The 25,647-nt window shown below is 46.4% G+C and overlaps 1 protein-coding gene across 1 annotated transcript in view; it reads left to right on the top strand.

Moving 5' to 3' along the window:
* Positions 1-464: 464 nt before the first annotated feature.
* LOC143814339 (somatomedin-B and thrombospondin type-1 domain-containing protein-like) overlaps positions 465-25,647 on the top strand; it is a 98,349-nt gene continuing 73,166 nt past the window's right edge. Inside the window, exon 1 of the mRNA XM_077293447.1 lies at positions 465-1,265. Within this exon, the coding sequence (XP_077149562.1) occupies positions 1,037-1,265 (229 nt within the window). The 5' untranslated portion in view covers positions 465-1,036. The remainder of the gene's footprint in view (positions 1,266-25,647) is intronic.

The following is a 25,647-nucleotide window of genomic DNA, read 5'->3' on the forward strand; positions in this document are numbered from 1 at the left end:
CGCCGGAAGGTGAGAGATTTGTGGCCTCCATTCTGCCATCAGGTACCACTGACCTGGACGCTGGACCACAATCCCACGAATCGATCCTCTCATCTCTAGTCCCAACTGTCCCAGATACAGCGGACTGTCCCGAATTTGGGTCTATACCCTGCAGTCTCTGACATCTCCTTCCAGGGGAGAAAGAAATGGTGGATTGCGTAGATTGCAGTGCGGCCATTGGCGTGGGCACAGGATAAGGGACAAGGGCGCGGGATAAGGGACAAGGGCGCGGGATAAGGGACAAGGGCGCGGGATAAGGGAGCGGAACAAGGGAGTGCGACAACTGAGCTGGACAAGGGCGCGGGATAAGGGAGCGGAACAAGGGAGTGCGACAACTGAGCTGGACAAGGGCGCGGGATAAGGGAGCGGAACAAGGGAGTGCGACAACTGAGCTGGACAAGGGCGCGGGCGGAGTGACATCATGACAAGTTGTGGCATTCCCTACTCTGACTGGAGTAAGATTTCTGGCTTGGCTTATGGATGCCTGTTCCTCATAATTAACTTCTGACAAAAAAAACCCAAGTCCTCATACTACTATGCTGGCAGAAAAAAAAGTTATGGCTTTCTGAAAAATGAGAAGAAAAAAATGAAATTGCAAAAACGAATATTGTCCTCAAAGGGTTTTAAATTAACCCATGGGGAAAAAATAAACTAAGAAAACTAGAGCGAGAATTCCTCAAGTGCGACATTTTCTTCCAGCGGAGACTTTGGATCCATCCGCCACACACCTGCGCTACCACTGATGTCTCCGCTATGAGGCTGCTCAGTGAGGGGTCCCAGCCGGGCTCGTCTGTCCGGAGCCAATGGGAAGGGGGGCCCGGAGCCTCCTCCCGCCTGTGTCACACAGTAAAGCCCCCCGAGCTGGGGCGGCTCGTTCACCACCTGGGCACAGCTGGAGCACGGTGCCCGTCAGGCGGCTCTGACCTCACATGACCCGCCGGGCACAGTGACTGCACCAGGCGCCCCTCCAACCTGTGCCACCCCACCTTTCTCCGGGATGCAGCTCCGGAGCTCCGGACTGTGGCTTCTCCTCTGCTCGGTGTTTGTCATCCAGCACCCGGGTGGTCGATGTGTCTGTGCCCGACGCGGACATCCCAGGTGTTGCCCGGGGAGGAATAATGCCTGCAGCGGGGTCACGGCCACCGGGAGCACGTGTTACTGCGACACCTACTGCCACCGGAGCGCCGACTGCTGCGAGGACTACGCGGGGCAGTGCGGGGACAGCGGTGAGTGCTCGGGCAGAGGGGGCCACAGGGACCGTGCCATCTACCGTGCATGGCTGTGCCAGGGGGCTATACTGAGGGCGATGGCATCGGTGCGGAGTGATGATGGAAGTCTGTGCCAGCCTACTGCCAAGCCGCCATTAACATGCTCCGGGAAGGGGACATGGATGGTAACTTGTGTCCAATGTGGCTGGTTTCTCCTAGTTTTCTGGTACATATTATAGGGCAGAGTGGGGGTCACAGCACGGGGTATAACCCCCCAATACAGAGCTCAGCTGGAAAATATGCTACTTGTGAAAAAAAGCCTTGCCACAATGTGTGACTACGGCCTTAAAGTGACTCTTCACTGTGTGTGTATACACATTATATATTAGGGTATACAGTGGCATATAAAAGTATGGACACCCGTGGTCAAAATTAAAAAGTTGAAGATGAACTGATCTCTAAAAGGCCTAAAGTTAGAGATGACACATTTCCTTTGTATTTTAAGCAAAAAAAAAAACAAAAAACAGTATATATTTTCCTCTTTTACATTTAAACATTGCAAAAAGGAAAATGGGCCTATGCGAAAGTTCGGGCACCCTGCATAGTTAGTACCTACTAGCATTCCCTTTTGAAGGTATCACAGCTTGTAAATGCTTTTTGTAGCTAGACAAGAGTCTTTCAAATCTTGTTTGACAGATTTTAATCCATTCTTTCTTGAAAAATTCTTCCAGTTCTGTGAGATTCCGGAGTTGTCTTGCATGCACTGCTATTTTGAGGTCTAGCCACATATTTTCAATGATGTTCAGATCAGGGGACTGTGAGGGCCATTGTAAAACATTCAGCTTGCGCCTTTTGATGTAGTCTATTGGGGATTTTGACGTGTGTTTAGGATCATTATCCATTTGTAGAAGCTTCCTCTTTTCACTTCAGCAATTTTACAGATAGTGTTATGTTTGCATCAAGAATTTGTTGAAATTTCTTTGAATCCATTCTTCCCCCTACCCGTGAAATGGTCCAGCTGATGTCTTTATCTGTTCTTGGCGCCACTCCGCTTGTCTTCTGCAGTTTGTCACCTGTTGGAGCACTCCAGTGTTTGCTGGGCAAACTGGAAATCACTACCGGAAAGACTATTCAATATAAGCCTATGATAGCCAGAACGAGGCCAGAATGTGGCTCTCATTGGCTTACACGAGAGCCTGTGACCGTTACCTCTGACTTCCAGTCCGTCAGAAGCTGTGGTCACAAGATGGCACATTGGGACTGGAGCAGTGCTGGGAAGAGCAGAAGACGGTGAGTGGGGAGTATATTATTAGAGGCAGGGAGCTTAGATTAGCAGCACCACTCCAGTGAGGAAATAAAAAAGATCGTTGAAATGGTGCTTTAAGATAAAAATAAAATGGCCGAGGCTAGTGCATTGGTTTGGGTTTTTGTGTCCGGTCTTTGGTTGCCTTTCAGCATTGCTATGGCAGCTTCCCGTGTCTCTACTCTAAGGCTACTTTCACACTAGCGTTAACTGCAATACGTCGCAAATGCGTCGTTTTGCCGAAAATACGCATCCAGCAAAAGTTCTTGCTGGATACGTTTTTTCGTCATAGACTAACATTAGCGACGCATTTGCGACGCATTGCCAAACGTTGCGTCCGTTTTGCGACGCTTGGGCGTGTGGTAGCGGACCGTCGGGAGAAAAAATTGTTACATGTAACGTTTTTTGCTCCCGACGGTCCGCTTTTTCCGACCGCGCATGCGCGGCCGGAACTCCGCCCCCACCTCCCCGCACCTCACAATGGGGCAGCGGATGCGTGGGAAAAATGCATCCGCTGCCCCCATTGTGCGGCGGAGACCACGCTAGCGTCGGGAACCTCGGCCCGACACACAGCGACGGGTTGTTCCCGACGCTAGTGTGAAAGTAGCCTAAGGGTATGTTCCGAATCCCTCCAGAAAAAGTGCAAAGGAAATGCTCAAGAGAACGAACATAATATTTTCTATATATAAAAAACAACTTGCTGCTCATACATTCAGGCTTTGGAGCATCTATTTGATCAATTTTCCTGTGGATCAGGCAGCATGTATCAGTGATCAGAGATTCTCTTTAAAGGGATTTTTTGGTTTCAGAAACTCCTGGCTACAGTTTCTTTATAAAAAAAAAACAAACCCCAAAACACAATTTTGCTTTACGGCTCTTGCAGACCTCAGTTTTTCAGAGAGCATTCATATCTATCACAATCTATGGAGTGGTTTCCATGTTAAAGTTTTTCCACGGACCTTAGGGTATGTGTCCACGTTCAGTATTGCCTCAGGATTTGGTCAGGATTTTATGCAGGTAAAATCCTGACCAAATCTGCACCTGAGGTCACTGGCAGGTCACCTGCGTTGTCCTTGCATTGTTTCAGCAATGCAAGGACATGCTGCGTTCTTAAAAGACGCGCCGCATGTGAGTTTTCTCGGGTGTGCCGCATGCGTCTTTTACTGCATAGTGGAGACGGGATTTCATGAAATCCCCTCCACTATGCTGTAACATCTGGACGCTGCGTTTTTGACGCTGCGGCTCAACGCAGCGTCAAAAACGCAGTGTTTCCTGAACGTGGAAACATACCCTTAGTGGTCTGCACAAGAGCACAGAGCCATGGCTGACATTCATTTAAGTTTTTTTGTTAGGGAGTTATAAGGGTTAAAAGTTGACCAGCGATTTCTCATTTTTACAACACCATTTTTTTTAGGGATCACATCACATTTGAAGTCACTTTGAGGGGTCTATATAAAACTGCACCCCTCAAGGTGCTCAAAACCACATTTAAGAAGTTTATTGAGGGTATGTGCACACGCTGCAGATTCGCAGCAGGTTTCCATGCGTTTACAGTACAATGTAAACCTATGGAAAACAAAATCTGCAGTGCCCAGGCTGTGGAAAAAATCGCGCGGAAACGCTGCGTTGTTTATTCCGCAGCATGTCAATTCTTTGTGCGGATTCTGCTGCGGTTTACACCTGCTCCATAATAGGAATCCGCAGGAGTAAAACCGCAGGTGGAATCCGCTCAAAATCCGCAAAGAAAATGTGGTAAATCCGTGGTAATTCTGCAGTTAATCTGCAGTGCGGTTTACCTCCGGATTTACAAAAACAGTTGCGGAAAATCCGCAGAGGTTCTATCGACGTGTGCACATACCCTGATAGTGATGAGCGAATATACTCGTTACTCGAGATTTCTCGAGCATGCTCAGGTGTCCTCCGAGTATTTGTAAGTGCTCGGAGATTTAGTTTTCCTTGCAGCAGCTGAATGATTTACATCTGTTAGCCAGCTTGATTACATGTGGGGATTCCCTAGCAACCAGGCAACCCCCACATGTACTTATGCTGGCTAACAGTAACGAGTATATTCACTCATCACTATTAACCCTTCAGTTGCTTCACAGGAACTTTTGGAATATTATAAAAAAATTAACATTTAACTTTTTTTCACAAAAAAATTAATTCAGATCCAATTTATTTTATTTTACCAAGGGTAATAGGAAAAATTGGACCCCAAAAGTTGTTGTGCAATTTGTCCTGAGTATTCTGATACCCCATATGTGGGGGTAAACCACTGTTTGGGCGCATGACAGAGCTCGGGAGGGAAGGAGCGCCATTTGACTTTTTCAACGCAGAATTGGCTGGAATTGAGATCAGACTCCATGTCGCATTTGGAGAGCCCCTGATGTGCCTAAACAGTGGAAACCCCCCACAAGTGACCCCATTTTGGAAACTAGACCACCTAAGGAACTTATCTAGATGTGTTGTGTGCACTTTGAACCCCCAATTGTTTCACTAAAGTTTATAATATAGAGCCGTGAAAATTAAAAAATCATTTTTTTTCCCACAAAAATTATCTTTTCACCCCCAATTTTTTATTTTCCCAAGGGTATCCAGAGAAATTGGACCCCAAAAGTTCTTGTGCAATTTGTCCTGAGTACGTTGATACCTCATATGTGGGGAGGAACCACCGTTTGGGTGCATGGCAGAGCTCGGAAGGGAAGGAGCACCGTTTTGGAATGCAGACTTTGATAGAATGGTCTGCGGGCGTCAAGTTGCGTTTGCAGAGCCCTTGATGTACCTAAACAGTAAACCCCCCACAAGTGACCTTATATTGGAAACAAGACCCCCAATGGAACTTATCTAGATGTGTTGGGAGAACTTTGAACCCCCAAGTGTTTCACTACAGTTTATAACACAGAGCCGTGAAAATAAAAAATCCTTTTTTTTTCCACACAAATGATTTTTTTAGCCCCAGTTTTGTATTTTCCCAAGGGTAACAGGAGAAATTGGACCCCAAAAGTTGTTATCCAATTTGTCCTGAGTATGCTGATACCCCATATGTGGGAGAAAACTACTTGGGTACACGTCGGGGCTCGGAAGGGAAGAAGTGGCATTTTGGAATGCAGACTTTGATGGAATGGTCTGTGGGCGTCAAGTTGCGTTTGCAGAGCCCCTGATGTGCCTAAACAGTGGAAACCCCCCAATTCTAACTCCAACCCTAACCCCACCACGCCCCTAACTCTAATCCCAACCCTAACCACACCCCTAACCCCAACACACCCCTAATCCCAACCCCAACACACCCTAACCCAACACACCCCAACCCTAATCACAACCCTAACCATAACCCTAACCAAACCCCTAACCCTGACAAACCCTTAACCCAACGTAAATGTAATCCAGTAAGCCAACTCTAGCCCCAACACTAACCCTAACTTTAGCCTCAACCCTAAGTTTAGCCCCAACCCTAACCCTAACTTTAGCCCCAACCCTAACCCTAATGGGAAAATGGGAATAAATCATTTTTTTAATTTTATTATTTTTCCCTAACTAAGGCCGTGATAAAGGGGGGTTTGGTTTACTATTTATAGCGGTTTTTTTTTATAGTGGGTGTTTATGTTTGGCAGCTGTAACACACTAAAAGATGCTTTTTCTTGCAAAAAATTGTTTTTGCAGTCACCACATTTTGAGAGCTATAATTTTTCCGTATTTTTGTCCACAGAGTCATGTGAGGTCTTGTTTTTTGCGGGACGAGTTGACATTTTTATTGGTACCATTTTCCGCACGTGACATTTTTTGATCATTTTTTATTCCGATTTTTGTTAGGCAGAATGAACAAAAAACAGCAATTCATGAATTTCTTTTGCGGGGACGTTTATACCGTTCCGCGTTTGGTAAAATTGATAAAGCAGTTTTATTCTTCGGGTCAGTATGATTACAGCGATACCTCATTTATATCTTTTTTTATGTTTTGACGCTTTTTATACAATAAAAACTATTTTATATAAAAAATAATTATTTTTGCATCGCTTTATTCTGAGGGCTATAACTTTTTTTTCCGCTGATGACGCTGTATGGCGTTTTTTTGCGGGACACGATGACGTTTTCAGCGGCACCATGTTTATATCCGTCTTTTTGATCGCATGTTATTCCACTTTTTGTTCGGCGGTATGATGATAAAGCATTGTTTCTTGCCTCGTTTTTTGTTTTTTTTTACGGCGTTCACTGAAAGGGTTGAGTAGTGGGACAGTTTTATAGGTCAGGTCGTTACGGACACGGCAATACTAAATATGTGTACTTTTATTGTTTTTTTTATTTACATAAAGAAATGTATTTATTGGAACAATATTTATTTATTTTTGCTTTATTTCGGAATTTAGAAAAAATATTTTTACACAGTGTAATTTTTTTTTTACATTGTCCCAGGGTGGGACATCGCTATATAGTGTCAGATCGCTGATCTGACACTTTGCAGACCACTGTGTCAGATCAGCGATCTGACAGGTAGTGCAGGAGGATTGCCTGCGCCTGCCCTTAGCAGGCGCTCGCAAGCCACCTCCCTGCAGGACCCCCGCGGCCATCTTAGATCCGGGGCCTGCAGGGAGGAGAACGGAGGAGACCCTCAGAACAATGCGATCACATCACGTTGTTCTGAGGGTCTCAGGGAAGCACGCAGAGAGCCCCCTCCCTGCGCAATGCTTCCCTATGTCATCAGAACGCTGTAATCATGTTTGATCGCAGTTTTTTGGGAGGGATGTCTGCTGCGATAATCAGCTGACACCGAGCCGCGATCGGCCGCGCTCCCCAGTGAGTGCGGCTGATCGCATATGATGTACTATCCCGTCGATGGTCATACGGGCCCAGGTCATTTCGATGGGATAGTGCGTCAGATGTCAGAAAGGGGTTAGTACTAGAGACATGATAGGACTGTCCCTACTGGGTACACCTTGTTGTGGTGGGATGGCTTTTACGTTTTTTTTTAAATCAAAATAGTGTTACCTAAGTACTCTATGTTGTTTACATGTACTGATACTATTTACTTACTACAGGGTGTATGTACATTTTGTTTTTTTTGGAGGGGGGTTTGTCCGTGAAATGTCCACAGTATGAACTTGCTCCTACCCGTTGCACATTTCCCAACTTATGATTCGGCTTATTTCTTTGGTTTTGTTTGATAGAAGAAGCATGATAAACTTCTGACAGTTATTTTTTTCATCTGAGAAAAACTGCTAAAACCTTGACTGATGGTTAAAAAGCTGACAATGACCAAACTCTGATGGCACTCTAGACAAAAGCACTGATGAAACTAGGAGTGATTTTCTCATAAGGGGAAAATTACTGACATCTGAATGAGTCCTTCCTCACTCCGTGCGGGTCCAGCACCGAGTCACTTCCTCTACTCCCGGTGTCTGGATATCAGTCTGCAGCGCCCCAGAGTCCTGGTCGTTGCAGTAGCATGGTTCAGCCACTAAGGGGGGCCATGCTGCGTTCGATGGCACGGAAGGAGTTCTCTGAGCAGGTATCACAGTCACCAAGACATTTCACAGCTGGGCCTCCGGGGGGAGCTAAGGGTGCTATTCATTAGGCCACTCCCCACCATAGTGGGTAAACTGGGGGTCAGGCAGAAAGTTAGAGAGAACGCTGACGGGATTGAACGGAGCAACACCTGGTGGCAGAGGGTGTTGTGAAGGGAGAGACTGTAGGGTCTCTGCCAGGGGTGGGATCCTGGCAGAGGCTTGGCATGGAAAGAACGTAAAGGGACCGTGCCTGCTCAGCATAGCGGCGGTGCCCAAGGAAGGACTAAGAAGCGAGATAGATTGTGCTGAGTGAGAAACGAAATCAAGCGAAAGGAGATACCAGTGAGGGTTGTGCTGAAAGAGGCAGCACCTTACTGAGGCGCACTACCGGTGGCCGGAACGCCGAGGAGGTAAAGAGTTTCAAGCCATACCTCAGACCTACGGCAGGGCAGTTAGCTTGAGGCGGACTGTCTCACGCATCACCCAGGAAGGCAAAGGGGGGTACCAACAGGAGAGGGGCGCAGATAGAGTCCCGGAAGATCTCCGAGCCTCCCCGTCATACGGGTGCGTTCCTACCATAGTATCTGGAGGGACGAGGAAGATCATTGCGAATTAAGTTGTTGTGAGGGAACACGAGAAACAGACACAACAGTTGTGGGGTACTTTCCGTAAGCACAGCAGGGAAGGACTGCAACACATAGCGCTAGAAGGAAGGCACCGATTTCCACCTGCAAGGAGAGCTCTGGAAGTGCCATTGGACCGGCCGGACTTGCGCAGCCTGGTGAGCCGTATTCCGGACTGAGGACCCAGAGAGCTTCAGTAAAGAGGTAAAGAGACTGCAACCTGGTGTCCTCGTTATTTACCCACAACTGCATCGCTACAACATCACTTATTGCACCGGACGTCCCCCACTGACAGACAGGGCCACGGACCGGGTCTAGCACCGTGACAACCCCAGGACTGAGACCTAGAGGCCCGGCTCCGGGTACCCCTCGGCCCTGCGGCGGTGTGGGGGCGCTCCAATTTGGCGTCACGAACAGGATCTACTTAAGCCTGAAGAATCAGGTCATGTGTGCCTAGAGACTGTGATTTACTGTACTTTATTGCAAGATTGTGCTGCGCCATTGGCCGCCATAAGTTCCCGCCAAAAGGCGCCGCCATTGCTACACCCCAGGAGAAGGAGGGTGTGTTATGGGCGGAGACTCCCAGTGTGGCGCGAGAAATGGCTACCGCCCCCTGCACTTCTGGCTGCAAAGAGATGACCTGCCCCAAAACAGAAGACAACCCCCTGAGATGCAACGGCGGGAAGCTGGCGACGGAGAAGCCCGACCTCGGAGAAATGGCGGAGTTAGGTGCATGCACTGCCAGCGACTATCAGGCGGCGATGATGAACGGCGAGTGCCTGAGCGAGGAAGAAGCGGTTCAGGCCTGCCTTTCTTCACCGGAGATGGACCGGAAGGCCGCGGACCCGACAGCAGAGCTACGTCCACCAATCCCGACCTCGGAGTTAGAGGAGGGGGAACCACGGCTAGCTGGGCCGAATCCGAGCATCCCATTGGAGGAGCCCCGGTCCGGGCTGCAGCAGATTCCAGCGTCCTCGTTAACGGACCGGAGCGACACCGATGGAACCATATTAGGCGCAGGTATGGCCGACGTCCCTGCTCCCCTCCGCGAGCCCACTTCCATGACCCACCTCTATCGCAGTAGGGAGCGACTTATCTCGGCAGGGCTAATGGTGCTATCCCCCGATGACCTGGGGAGGATGGTGCCACCGCTGTCGACTGGAGTGGGGGAGCCTGTGGATGTGAGCTTAGATGGAGTAGTTCTTCGGTGGGACACCCCCTGGTTTAGAGCAGATGGATCCCGGGAGAACGGGTCCACTCTTGCGGTGCTTACGTGGGAACAATATAGACAGTGCTTGATTCTGCAGTGGAAAGGACGGAAAGGAGCTGAGTCGATGGGCCCAACGAAAGTACAACAACCCCCCCCGGCATGGGATGACAGAGACGCGGTAAGGCGGGGCACTGTGTTGGCCTACCATGTAAAAAGGGGGTGGGGCCTCATACACGAGCCGGGACTGGATACTGATGTTTTCGTTGCGCACTGTAACGTGAGGGCTCCCTGTTGTGGCCGAAGCGGAGAACCGTTACAAAAGGGGGATCCAGTGACCTACAGCCGCCACTTGAACCCACTCGGGTGGTATGCACGAAATGTTCAGCGGTGTATGTCTGGGCCTGCGGCACCTGCAGCCCCAGATCTGGTCCCGGGAGCGCCTGAACTTGTCACTATCGCGACGGTACGCCTAGTGGCAGCCCCGGAGTTGGCCAGTCGAGTCCATCTGCATGTTCGAACCGAGGACACTGGCGCTGTAGTGGCCGGGGGCGCGGAGCCCCAGCCACCGGAAGGAGAATAAACCTCGATACCATGAAAATGTAAATAGTTAACTGTTCATTCCTTTAACTGTTCCTGTTTGCTGCTAAACCCGTCTAGGGTTAAAGGTGACCCCTTTGTTGACCCGGGGTCACTGTTGTTTTCCTGAAGTTTATACAGTTTTAAAAAAAAAAAAGAGAACTGCAGAAATCATGAACTGCGCATGATTCAAACTTTCCCTTGTAAATAGTTTGCACTTTCTTAAAGGTGCTCCCTACTGGTTTTAGTCAAAAGACACTTTGCGAAGAAACCGTTCCTACTGGTCCTAGTTAAAGACACTTTGTGAAGATACCGGACCGGAACTTTGCATGAGACTGGTAGGCTGAGAAGACGAGCTACCTCAGAGAGACCTGGTCCCCTCTTAAAGGGGATGTGAAGAATTGTACTTGAAAGCGATACTGTTACAGAACAGTAATGTGGTAATGATGCCTTGAAAAGAAAATGTAACTGTTTTACATGCCGAGTTATATGTGTTGAATTTGTTAAAATGTGAAATTTGAATAATGTTTTGAAGACAGGAAGGATGCAGAGAGCCCGTAGGGGTAGAAGTGGAGGTCTGCATAGTTGAAAGTAAGAGAAGTAATAATGAGGGTGAGGATAGAAGGTAAACCCTGCGTCCCCATTGAAAAGTTACTTTGTTACTAAGGACAGAGAGTGAACCCGTAGGGGTTAGAGAGTGAGTCCTTAAAGGGGCCGAGTAGAGCTGGCTCAGAGTTCTTCAACCGAAAGGAATGTTATGTCTATACTGTGTATAGTAGCGAAAGGCAGTAGGCCCTGGCTGAACAGGGCGGTCCTGTAGAAGAAAGGAGAGGCAGTAGGTCTGGTGCCGTAGGGACAGGCGGTCCTGCAGGTTCACAAGAAGGAGAATGTAAAGTTGAAATGCCTTATAATGTGATTATAGGAAGGCCTTTGATAGACTAAGAGTGTGAGTTTCTTAAAGGCAATGTTAAGTTATTATTTCAAAAATTGCACTAAATAGAATACCCGGTTGGGTAACAGAAGTTATTTATACTCTGTAAATTATAAGGTTAATTATGTTGTAACGTTACAAGTGTCCTCACCTCCCATAAAGGGAAGCCTACTTAAGTATACTTATTGTTATTTGCACTCAACAAAATTGTATGTCTTTTTGCTAACCTGTATTGTTGTTTTTCTTCCCAGTCCCGGAGTACTGTGTTTAACCAGGGGGGAGTGCAGCGCCCCAGAGTCCTGGTCGTTGCAGTAGCATGGTTCAGCCACTAAGGGGGGCCATGCTGCGTTCGATGGCACGGAAGGAGTTCTCTGAGCAGGTATCACAGTCACCAAGACATTTCACAGCTGGGCCTCCGGGGGGAGCTAAGGGTGCTATTCATTAGGCCACTCCCCACCATAGTGGGTAAACTGGGGGTCAGGCAGAAAGTTAGAGAGAACGCTGACGGGATTGAACGGAGCAACACCTGGTGGCAGAGGGTGTTGTGAAGGGAGAGACTGTAGGGTCTCTGCCAGGGGTGGGATCCTGGCAGAGGCTTGGCATGGAAAGAACGTAAAGGGACCGTTCCTGCTCAGCATAGCGGCGGTGCCCAAGGAAGGACTAAGAAGCGAGATAGATTGTGCTGAGTGAGAAACGAAATCAAGCGAAAGGAGATACCAGTGAGGGTTGTGCTGAAAGAGGCAGCACCTTACTGAGGCGCACTACCGGTGGCCGGAACGCCGAGGAGGTAAAGAGTTTCAAGCCATACCTCAGACCTACGGCAGGGCAGTTAGCTTGAGGCGGACTGTCTCATGCATCACCCAGGAAGGCAAAGGGGGGTACCAACAGGAGAGGGGCGCAGATAGAGTCCCGGAAGATCTCCGAGCCTCCCCGTCATACGGGTGCGTTCCTACCATAGTATCTGGAGGGACGAGGAAGATCATTGCGAATTAAGTTGTTGTGAGGGAACACGAGAAACAGACACAACAGTTGTGGGGTACTTTCCGTAAGCACAGCAGGGAAGGACTGCAACACATAGCGCTAGAAGGAAGGCACCGATTTCCACCTGCAAGGAGAGCTCTGGAAGTGCCATTGGACCGGCCGGACTTGCGCAGCCTGGTGAGCCGTATTCCGGACTGAGGACCCAGAGAGCTTCAGTAAAGAGGTAAAGAGACTGCAACCTGGTGTCCTCGTTATTTACCGCGACCTGCACCCCACAACTGCATCGCTACAACATCACTTATTGCACCGGACGTCCCCCACTGACAGACAGGGCCACGGACCAGGTCTAGCACCGTGACAACCCCAGGACTGAGACCTAGAGGCCCGGCTCCGGGTACCCCTCGGCCCTGCGGCGGTGTGGGGGCGCTCCAAGTCTACAGCAGAAGTCCCACTTTCAGTACCACAAGTTGAGGACTATTTTTTCTTTTTAGGCTGTGTGCTCACAATGATTTTTTGACGCTGCATATTTTCACTACGTCAAAACGCAGGGTCTTAGACCGCGTTCACACGTTCAGTACTTGGTGAGTTATTTACCTCAGTATTTGTAAGCCAAAACCAGGAGTGGGTGATAAATACAGAAGTGGTGACGTGTTTCTATTAAACTTTTCCTCTGATTGTTTCACTCCTGATTTTGACTTACAAATACTGATGTAAAAAATGCACCAAACACTCAACTTGTGAATGTGGTCTTACAGTTCCAGAAAAGTGGATAGGATTTATAGAAATCTCATGCCCATGGTCAGGGCCGGTGCCAGCACCCGGCAAACCCAGGCAAGTGCTGGGGTCCTGGACTAACGGGAGGCGCATTCGCTGTCGTGGACATCGGAACGCTATGGGGCCATGAGTCGGGGGAGCCTGATGGCAGCGTTGGAACCGGCCCTTCTCAAATATTCACCTCTCCCTGTTCCTCTTAGCTCTGGTATTGTCAGCTTCTTCTAGCGTTCTGTGATGTCTCAGGGCAGAGGGCATGATGGCGTCACTACAGTGCTCCCTCGGGCGAGCAGTGCAGAGTGCCAGAAGACGCTGAGGAGACTGGAGCTGTGAGGAACAAGGAAAGGTGAATATTTGATTATTTATTTTTTTATGTATGGAGCACTATATGGGGCCCACTATACTGTATAGAGCATTATATGGGGCCATTATACTGTATGGAGCATTATATGGGGCCATTTTACTGTATGGAGCATTATATGGGGTCATTATGTACTGTATGGAGCATTATATGTGGCCATTATACTGTATTGAGCATTGTATGAGGCCCATTATACTGTATGGAGCAATATATTGGGCCATTATATACTGTATGGAGCAGTATATGGGGCACATTATATGGGGCCCATTATACTGTATAGAGCGTTATATGGGGCCCATTATACTGTATGGATCATTATATGGGGCCCATTATTCTGTATGGAGCATTACTTGGGGCCCATTATACCGTATGAAACAATATATGAGGCCCATTACTCTGTATGGAGCCTTTATATGGGGTCAATATATTGTATAGGGCATCATATGGTGCCCCTTATACTGTATGGGCCATATATGAGGCCCATTATACTGTATGGAGCAATATATGGGGCCCATAATAGTGTATGGATGATTATGTGGTGCCCATAATACTGTGTGAAGGACAATGTGGTGCCCATAATACTGTATGGAAGACTGTGGTGCTCATAATGCTGTATGTAGGAATATCTGGTGCCCATAATACTATATGGAGGACAATGTGGTGCCCATAATACTGTATGGAAGACTGTGGTGCCCACAATTCTGTATGGAGGAATATATGGGGCTCATTATTATATATGGAACAATGTATGGGGCTCATTATTCTGTATGGAGCACTATGTGGTGCCCATTATACTGTATGGAGGACTATACTGTCCGGTTTCTGAGCTATTGTAGAATTTACAATAGATATCACTCATGTAATGTAAGAAGTAAGTGAAATCATTGGCATTGTACTATACTTATATTTCTCTGCCGTATCTGTGCATCATGAATTGTGGTATGTGTTAAAGGGGCTCACTGAGACTCTTTCACAGTTCGTGTTTCAGATCCGCAAAATGGCAATTTTTGTTGTGGGTATGCTGAGTTTTATGTGCAGATTTCCCCATACATTTGCATTGGAAAATCCACAAGTAAAAAATGCCAATGTGTTTTTAATGCATTTCCACTGTGGAAACGCATAAAAAAATGCATGTACTCTGCACCTGACTATCTGAATAAAGTTTTGTCAAAGCCAGATACCAAGCTGTATAAAAAACAAAGCAGCGTTGTTTAAAACATGACATACCTACCGCCTTTCATCAGACTAATGTGACCCACCTTTTTCTCCGCTGCACTTCTCTTGAGGGTATGTGCACACGTTGCGGATTCTCTGCGGATCCGCAGCGTTTTTTGCAGTGCAGAAACGCTGCAGATCCGCAATTGATTTACAGTACAATGTAAATCAATGAGAAAAAAATGCTGTGCACACTTTGCGGAAAATCCGCTGCGGAAACGCTGCGGTTTAAAAGAAGTAGCATGTCACTTCTTTTTTGTGAATCTGCAGCGTTTTTGTACCCACTCCATTATAGAAATCCGCAGGGGTAAAAACCGCAGCAAATCCGCAAGAAAAACGCACAAAAAAAGGCTGCGGAACCGCACAAAAAAACGCAGGTGCGTTTTCTGCCAGGAGAGACAGAATCCGCACCAGAAATTCCTAAGCCTAATCCGCAACGTGTGCACATAGCCTTACTGATTATGCTCCGCTTTGGTCCGCACCTGGTTGCACTATGTATGGTTTCCAATGGATTTTAGTAACAATCATAATTGGAATACTGATGGCCCTTAAATGGAAACGAGCCCTTAAAATGTTCCCTTCCCTTCTTTTTCTTCCTATAACTTGATGTTTTATTGGACATTATACTTCTATTCTATGATATATGGTTGATGATATTGTCCTGTTCTTTTTCGTATTTTTGTAATTGAAAATGGTATAATCTTACAATAAAAATAAAATTTGGAAAAAAAAACATGACGTATAAACAAGATACAAAAAAACGCAGTTTAAAAAGCATGTAAAAAGACACATTAAAAAATACAATGAAAAAAATGGAAGAAACCTATTTGCTTAACCCCTTCACGCCGCAGCCCTTTTCGTTTTTGCGTTTTCGTTTTTCGCTCCCCTCCTTCCCAGAGCCATAACTTTATTTTTCCATCAATATGGTCATGTGAGGGCTTACTATTTGCGGGACGAGTTGTACTTTTGAACGACACTATTGGTTTTACCATGTCTTGTACTAGAAAACGGGGAAAAAAATTCCAAGTGTGGTGAAATTGCAAAAAAGAAGTGCAATCCCACACTTGTTTTTTGTTTGGCTTTTTTGCTAGGTTTACTAAATGCTAAAACTGACCTGATATTATGATTCTCCAGGTCATTATGAGTTCATAGACACCTAACATGACTAGTTTTTTATCTAAGTGGTGAAAAAAAATTCAAACTTAGCTAAAGAAAAAATAAAAAATGCGCCATTTTCCGATACCCGTAGCGTCTCCATTTTTCGTGATCTGGGGTCGGGTGAGGGCTTATTTTTTGTGTGCCGAGTTGTTTTTAATGATACCACTTTTGTGCAGATACGTTCTTTTGATCGCCCGTTATTGCATTTTAATGCAGTGTCGCGACGACCAAAAAAAACGTAATTCTGGCGTTTCAAATTATTTTCTCGCTACGCTGTTTAGCGATCAGGTTAATGATTTTTTTTATTGATAGATCGGGCTATTCTGAACGCGGCGATACCAAATATATGTGGGTTTGATTTTTTTTATTATTGTTTTATTTTGGATGGGGCGAAAGGGGGGTGATTTAAACTTGTATTTATTTTTATTTTTTTCATATTTTTTAAAACATTTTTTAAAAACTTTTGCCATGCTTCAATAGCCTCCATGGGAGGCTAGAAACTGGCACCACTCGATCGGCTCAGCTACATAGCAGCGATCATCAGATTGCTACTATGTAGCTGAATTGCAGGTGTGCTATAAGCGCCGACCACAGGGTGGCGCTCACAGCAGGCTGACATCAGTAATCATAGAGGTCTCAAGGACCTCTATAAAACCATCCTGACGCATCACTGCCCCCCCGATCATGACCGCGCGACCAGAAGCGGTAGTTAAATGCCGCTGTCAGCGTTTGACAGCGGCATTTAACAGGTTAATAGCGGCGGGTGAATCGTGAGTCCGCTATTGCGCGCACATGTCAGCTGTACAAAACAGCTGACATGTCGTGACTTTGATGTGGGCTCACCGCCGGAGCCCACATCAAAGGGGGAGACACGACATGCCCCGTACTAGTACGGGGCATGTCGTGAAGGGGTTAATAAGTGCAGAAATGCTGTCCGTCGTTGTGTCCCACGCTTGAATCCATGTCTGGGGTCTACATAGTTTTCCACCTGGACGGTGCCAAGATGCGATCGTCCCGGCTGAAAACCACTGGTGAATGAGATGCTGAGAGCGCAGCATCATTCACCAGCGGTGACATCATCACTGGCATTTTCCCACCGTCCTGAGGTCACCGCAGTTCAGCCCGGCATCGATTATGTCACTGCTGGTGAATGATGCTGCACTCGCAGCAGCTCATTCACCAGTGGGTTTCAGCCGGGACGATCGCATCTTGGCACCGTCCAGGTTGAAAACTATTTAGACATGGTTTACAGAGTGGGACACAACGACCGACAGGCATGGTATATTGTTGGTTTATTATTTTACTTTTATTACAGGAGATCAAGGGCGTCGGGGAGTTAGGTGTTGCAGTAAGTATGGTTTAATTTAGAATAATAAAGGAGTCTGTGTCATTTTTTCAAATAAAGGATTTTATTCTTCTGGCTGTGTCTTTATTTACAAACAATACAACTATAGGATTAGTAATGGATGGGTGTCTTATAGATGTCTCCATTACTAAGCCATGGGCTTGATGTTACCTGAAAGGTGCTACAGGGCAAGTGGGAAGAGCCGGGCAAAGTGCCAGAAAAGGCGCATCTAATAGATGAGCCTTTTCTGGGCAGCTGCGGGCTGCTGTTTTTAGGCTAGGAGGGCCCCATATCAGTGGCCCCTTACCAGCCTGAAAATAGCAGCCCCCAGCTGTGAGCTTTAGGAAGGCTGGTTTTCAAAAATAGGGGGGGACTCCAGGCCGTTTTTTTAATTATTTATTTAAATAATTAAAAACCAGCATGGAGACCCCTCTATTCTTGATAACCAACCTTGCTGAAGCTGACAGCTGAGGGTTGCAGCCCCCAGCTGTGAGTTTTGTCTGGTTTGTTCAAGAAAATAAGGGGTAACCCACGTTGGGATTTTCATTAATTTATTTCCTTAGATCGCAGCCAGCGGCTGTGTAATACCCCGATCATGCACACCTACTGTCACTGTTATTAGCGGCAGCAGGTGTCGGATGATGGGGGTAAAAGTCCCAAAAGCCCACACCTGCTGTCGGACGGACTTTTATATAACGCTTATCATTCTCCTCTGCTCGCCGGCAGAGCAGGAGAGAATGAGGAGAGCCGGCTTCAGCACCTGCCGCCTGGGAACAACGCTTACTGTAGTGCTTCTTCCCCGGCGGCCATCGGTGTGCTACTGATGCGGCAAACAGTTGCCACGCGTGTGCCACACGTAGTACACACACTTAGGGCTGTCCCACACGTCCAGATAATTCCGGTACCGGAATAAATCGGTACCGGAGTTATCCGTGTCCGTGTGCCTGGGAACTCACGGAGGCCATACCTGCGGCACACGTGTGCCGCCCGTATGGCGAGTGGGTACCACACGGAGCGTGTGGTACCCACTCTGCATGGTGCTGAAGCTGCGATTCATATCATCCCTGCAGCAACGTTTGCTGCAGGGAAAATATGAAGAATAGTGTTTAAAATAAAGATCCATGTGTCCAAACCCCCCCACCCCCTGTGCGCCCCCCCCGCTGGACAGAAAATACTCACCCGGATCCCCCGTCGGCAGTCGCTCCTTCCTGGTCTGGCCGCGGCTTACTGTATGCGGTCACGTGGGGCCGCTCATTTACACTCATGAATAGGCGGCTCCGCCCCTATTGGAGGTGGAGCCACATATTCATGAGTGTAATCGGCCGCATACAGTAGAGAAGCCGCGGCCAGACCAGGAAGGAGCGACTGCCGACGGGGGATCCGGGTGAGTATTTTCTGACCAGCGGGGGGGGCGCACAGGGGGTGGGGGGGCGGCGGACACATGGATCTTTATTTTAAACACTATCATTCATATTTTCTCTGTAGCAAACGCTGCTACAGGGAACATATGAATGGCGGCTTCAGCACCATGTGGGGGGGGACAGCGCTTACTGTAGCGCTGTCTCCGGCACGCCACACGGACCCCAGACGGAGAATGTCCGTGTGAGGTCCGTGTTTTACACGGACCCATTGACTCTATTGGGTCCGTGTAATCCGTGCGCTCCCACGAACACTGACATGTCTCCGTGTTTGGCACACGGAGACACGGTCCGCACACGGTCCGCACAAAATCAATGACATCTGAACAGATGCATTGATTTTTATGGGTCTACGTGTGTCAGTGTCTCCGGTACGGGAGGAAACTGTCACCTCACGTACCGGAGCCACTGACGTGTGAAACCGGCCTTAAACGAATATCTCCGGTACCTTTTTTTCCCGTACCGGAAATAAATGAACGTGTGAAACTGGCATTACATTGTAAAAGAGACTACCATCTCATACATAAAGCATAGAGTGACCCGGACAATCTGCAGAGAGTTGATGTCACCGAGAAGAGGAGCAGACTGGTGCTGGATCCCAGAGAAGTTGTCTGTAGTTGAGTTTTTTTTATACATGTATGCTTTTTGATGGGATTGTTTCTATATAAAAAAAAACTGCAGCAGTAATGAATCAATCAGATTAGATTCCAATTGTGTGTTTTGGTGCTGGTACCTACAGAAAAATGCAGCTGAAAAAAGGTGCATTTTTGCACTTGTGAACATGGTAAACAAGTTCTCTGGATCCACACTGATCAGGTTGGACTTCATGAACCTGTGTCTAATTTTAACCTTATCAGCCATGATACCATAAGTCTCAACATATTCCTATAGGGGAAAGTTTGTATGATAACCTTTGTCTACAGGACTACATTGGGATCACAATAGCTATATGGTAAAAATTCCAAAATGTTCTAAATTATCACTGATTAGTCATAACAAGTCCACATCTAAGTCGCACAGTCAAGTAAAGGCAATCTTGTTTTCTTGGAACTGTAACTTTTAGGGATCACACTTGCGAGAAACTCGCATGAGTCTCGCATCTGAATCCCCGGCACTGCCGCCGGCACTCGGGACCGAAGTGTGCGGCTGCATGTATTTCCATGCAGCTGAGTGCTCCTGTCCGAGTGCCGGGTATTGAGGTGAGTGAGAGACTCGTGCAAGTTTCTCGCAAGTGTGACCCGGCCTAAGCTGTATTCACACAGAGTGGTCATGCTACAGCTTTGTGGCAGTTTCCTTTCCCCGAACAATCAGTTAGGCTACGTTCACACGATCAGTATTTGGTCAGTATTTTACCTCAGTATTTATAAAGCCAAAACCAGGAGTGGGTGATAAATACAGAAGTGGTGCATATGTTTCTATTATACTTTTCCTCCGATTGTTCCACTCCTGGTTTTGGCTTAGGCTAGGGTCACATTGCGTTAGGGCAATCCGTTAAGCGCATAGCGCTAGCGGATTGCGCTAAAGCAATGCTTCTCTAGGGTCCGCGTTCGGCGTCCCCGCTAGCGCAGATCCCCGATCTGCACTAGCCAGGAACGGACCTCGGACGCCCAATGTGGGCGGGCGCTAGCGACGCGTTCACCATTACAGGCTATGGCGGCGTTAACGGACTACGTTAACACCGCGTTATGCCGCGGTGTAACGTAGTCCGTTAAATGCGGTCACATAACGCAATGTGACCCTAGCCTTACAGATGCTGAGGTAAAATATTGAGGTAAAATACTGAATATGTGAACATGGCCTTAATCTTGCAAGCAAAATGCTGTTACACCTGTCTCATAGAATGAACTGTGTGGATGCCGTACTAGAAACCGAACCCACTGGAAATGTTGGTATTACTGCAGAAAACACATTCCCTGTCCAGTTACATTCATTCGTACAGGAAACTAAAATATGCTGATGTTATTGTTGCTTGACACATTGGAAGTCAGCAGTAATTACTTTTCCCAGAATAATAAAATCATGGCTCTGCACGTTTTTGCCTCTGCAAAGTTGCTATTTTGTCAGCTCATTCACACTTCTACATTTGATCTGTTTTTCACATTTTTTTTAAGGGAAGCTTTCAGGATGAACTTGCTATTGAATCTAGTAGTATGGCTGTATAGGTTCAACAATAAAAATTATACATTTCCTTAGATGTACCAGTCCCAGGAAATGGAGCTTCAAAACCATATGCAAATGAGCGTGGAAGTGCTTTGGGGGAGTCTTAATGAACTGTATATTGAAACGCAACCAATGCATTTCCAGGCAAATTTGCATATGGCTTCAAAACTTGATCACGCAGTGCTGGAACATAAGAATGCTACACAACTATGCCTCTAGTTTCATGACAGGACCCCTTCAAAGGGATTGTGTCAGCAGCTATTCGCAGCACAAACTGGGCTAACCATGTTACACCTACGTGATGCTGAGTATAGTGATAGAATTATTATCACCTGCAAGTCCCCGCAATTTGCCAGTAAAGGTTATGAACACAATATGCCAAACATCTGTAAATGTTGACCGCTCCTCAGCCCCTAATTGCCTTTTGTAATGACTGGTGCAGACGGCTGTAGAATCTCTTATCCGAGAGAATCGGGCCGATTATGCAAATTACACTTTCATCAAATTCTGATCAGAGTGTCAACTTAGTGTGATCCGATTCTCTCAGATGGAAGAACCGGAGCACACTGTGAGGAGAAGATGGAGAACAACATTTCTCTATCTCCTCCACTGTGCACAGAAATTGGAGTGCACTCAGATGTCATCTGAATGCAGTCCGATAATTTCCATGGACTCAATGACTTGCATAGCCAAGTGTGATCTGAATATAGGATCAAACTCGGACAAGCGGTGATTATTTTTCCTCTGACAGACTGTGACCAAAGAAAAAAATCGACTAACAATGCTCCAGGTGTGATCCAGTGTTTTATCGGATCGCACTTGGATCAATAATACGGTCATCTGCACGAGCCCTAATGGATATTCAGATTTGTGCTGTACTGTCGCAGGCTTAATGGCGACATTGATGGCAGGCATAGTAACATAGTTAGTAAGGCCGAAAAAAGACATTTGTCCATCCAGTTCAGCCTATATTCCTATATTCCATCATAATAAATCCCCAGATCTACATCCTTCTACAGAACCTAATAATTGTATGATACAATATTGTTCTGCTCCAGGAAGACATCCAGGCCTCTCTTGAACCCCTCGACTGAGTTCGCCATCACCACCTCCTCAGGCAAGCAATTCCAGATTCTCACTGCCCTAACAGTAAAGAATCCTCTTCTATGTTGGTGGAAAAACCTTCTCTCCTCCAGACGCAAAGAATGCCCCCTTGTGCCCGTCACCTTCCTTGGTATAAACAGATCCTCAGCGAGATATTTGTATTGTCCCCTTATATACTTATACATGGTTATTAGATCGCCCCTCAGTCGTCTTTTTTCTAGACTAAATAATCCTAATTTCGCTAATCTATCTGGGTATTGTAGTTCTCCCATCCCCTTTATTAACTTTGTTGCCCTCCTTTGTACTCTCTCTAGTTCCATTATATCCTTCCTGAGCACCGGTGCCCAAAACTGGACACAGTACTCCATGTGCGGTCTAACTAGGGATTTGTACAGAGGCAGTATAATGCTCTCATCATGTGTATCCAGACCTCTTTTAATGCACCCCATGATCCTGTTTGCCTTGGCAGCTGCTGCCTGGCACTGGCTGCTCCAGGTAAGTTTATCATTAACTAGGATCCCCAAGTCCTTCTCCCTGTCAGATTTACCCAGTGGTTTCCCGTTCAGTGTGTAATGGTGATATTGATTCCTTCTTCCCATGTGTATAACCTTACATTTATCATTGTTAAACCTCATCTGCCACCTTTGAGCCCAAGTTTCCAACTTATCCAGATCCATCTGTAGCAGAATACTATCTTCTCTTGTATTAACTGCTTTACATAGTTTTGTATCATCTGCAAATATCAATATTTTACTGTGTAAACCTTCTACCAGATCATTAATGAATATGTTGAAGAGAACAGGTCCCAATACCGACCCCTGCGGTACCCCACTGGTCACAGTGACCCAGTTAGAGACTATACCATTTATAACCACCCTCTGCTTTCTATCACTAAGCCAGTTACTAACCCATTTACACACATTTTCCCCCAGACCAAGCATTCTCATTTTGTGTACCAACCTCTTGTGCGGCACGGTATCAAACGCTTTGGAAAAATCGAGATATACCACGTCCAATGACTCACCGTGGTCTAGCCTATAGCTTACCTCTTCATAAAAACTGATTAGATTGGTTTGACATGAGTGATTTCTCATAAACCCATGCTGATATGGAGTTAAACAGTTATTCTCATTGAGATAATCCAGAATAACATCCTTCAGAAACCCTTCAAATATTTTACCAACAGTAGAGGTTAGACTTACTGGCCTATAATTTCCAGGTTCACTTTTAGAGCCCTTTTTGAATATTGGCACCACATTTGCTATGCGCCAGTCCTGCGGAACAGACCCCGTCGCTATAGAGTCCCTAAAAATAAGAAATAATGGTTTATCTATTACATTACTTAGTTCTCTTAGTACTCGTGGGTGTATGCCATCCGGACCCGGAGATTTATCTATTTTAATCTTATTTAGCCGGTTTCGCACCTCTTCTTGGGTTAGATTGGTGACCCTTAATATAGGGTTTTCATTGTTTCTTGGTATTTCACCTAGCATTTCATTTTCCACCGTGAATACCGTGGAGAAGAAGGTGTTTAATATGTTAGCCTTTTCCTCGTCATCTACAACCATTCTTTCCTCACTATTTTTTAAGGGGCCTACATTTTCAGTTTTTATTCTTTTACTATTAATATAGTTGAAGAACAGTTTGGGATTAGTTTTACTCTCCTTAGCAATGTGCTACTCTGTTTCCTTTTTGGCAGCTTTAATTAGTTTTTTAGATAAAGTATTTTTCTCCCTATAGTTTTTTAGAGCTTCAATGGTGCCATCCTGCTTTAGTAGTGCAAATGCTTTCTTTTTACTGTTAATTGCCTGTCTTACTTCTTTGTTTAGCCACATTGGGTTTTTCCTATTTCTAGTCCTTTTATTCCCACAAGGTATAAACCGCTTACAGTGCCTATTTAGGATGTTCTTAAACATTTTCCATTTATTATCTGTATTCTTATTTCTGAAGATATTGTCCCAGTCTACCAGATTAAGGGCATCTCTAAGCTGGTCAAACTTTGCCTTCCTAAAGTTCAGTGTTTTTGTGACTCCCTGACAAGTCCCCCTAGTGAAAGACAGGTGAAACTGTACAATATTGTGGTCGCTATTTCCTAGATGCCCGACCAGTTTGGTTGTTTGGTTGAAAGTGTCTGGGCGGATCGGAGTGGTGAATTTGCATGTGGAGGACTAGCATGAGACTGGGCGGACTACGTAGGGCTTCAGCACGTGTTATGGTAGCAGGGTATAGAGGGTGAAAATAAAGATAATAAACACATATTCTTGTTTAGTTACACATGAAAAAATGTGCTGGTGAAGTTATTGCCATCTTGCCCTTTATTGGCCAAGATGGAAATAACTACCATAGTTCTCGGTCCCGGCCACCAGAGGTTATGAATACAGATAATTGCTCATTTTTTCATGCGGCCAATTAGACCTAGCCTAACACTGACAGCAAGAACAGCAATGATAAGTATAAGATCACATTCATTTAATTATAAGTAATTCGTTTCCGTGTAAGACCACATTTAATAGAAACATGTCACCACTTCTGCATTTATCACCCACTCCTGGCTTTGGCTTAGGCCTCTTTCACACTTCAGTCTTTTGGCGTCAGTCTGAAACCGCCATTTTCCTCAAATAGCGGATCCGCCATTTTCCCATAGACATTCATTAGCGACGGATTGTGGCAGATGGTCGTCCATTCCATCCGCCATGCGACGGATCCGTCGAGATTTGGCGGATGTTGTCTAGACATTGACGGACATTATAACGTTTTTTGTCTGCGCCGAAATGGCGGTTCACGACGGATCCGTCGCGTCCGCCATTCCATAGAATGGCCGCCTATGGGCGACGGATCCGTCGCGACCGTCATTTCGGCGGATCCGTCGCCCCAATCCACTTTTTCAGTTGCGCATGCTCCAAAAAGTAGATACTTTTCCCAGACAACCCCCAAGTAACTGATCCGTCAAAAAAACGGATCCGTTAGAACCGTTTTCTCAACAATTGTGACGGATCCGTCGATCCATCACTATGTCGGAGCAGACTGACACCAAACAACTGAAGTGTGAAAGAAGCCTAACATGTACTGAGGTAAAATACTGACCAAATACTGATCGTGTGAATGTGGCCTTACAGGGAATGTTATTTGTGTCAGTTATTTATTAATGATGTGTGAACGTGCTCGGACAAGGTGTTATCTGGGCATGCTCGGGTGCTATCCGAGTGTCTTCGGCATGCTTGAATAATATGTTCGAGTCCCAGCGGGTGCATGTCTCCCAGCTGTTATCCACAACACATGCAGGGATAGCCTAACAAACAGGCAATGCATGCATTCATCTCTTGTGGCTGAATACACAAACAGTGCAACATCTGTCCATCACCAACATGTCATTTTTCAGTTCAGCCATATTCACTCTTTAAAGTGAACCTCTACAGTATGAGTGGTTGTTGTCTACAGTTGGCTGCTCAAACAGAATGGCAGTAAAAAGTGAGGCATAGTAAAGTCTGTCTATATGATAGGTAACTGGCATAAAAGCGCTGCCTAGGCCTCCTGCATTTTGACAAAGCACAAAAGGAGGATTACACAGGGGTCAGGCTAGGATGAGTCTCCACTTCCTGACAGATGCAAACGCCCTAGTTTAGGGCAAACACAGAAACTGACGAGTGACCCGTGTTATCGGAGGTGCGGTTTGTAAAAAGATGCTACATGTCTTTTAGTTACTCGCCTATGTTATGGTGCTGGGAGCTACAACAGAATTAATG

Source organism: Ranitomeya variabilis, chromosome 1, assembly GCF_051348905.1.
Source record: "Ranitomeya variabilis isolate aRanVar5 chromosome 1, aRanVar5.hap1, whole genome shotgun sequence".
NCBI lineage: Eukaryota > Metazoa > Chordata > Amphibia > Anura > Dendrobatidae > Ranitomeya > Ranitomeya variabilis.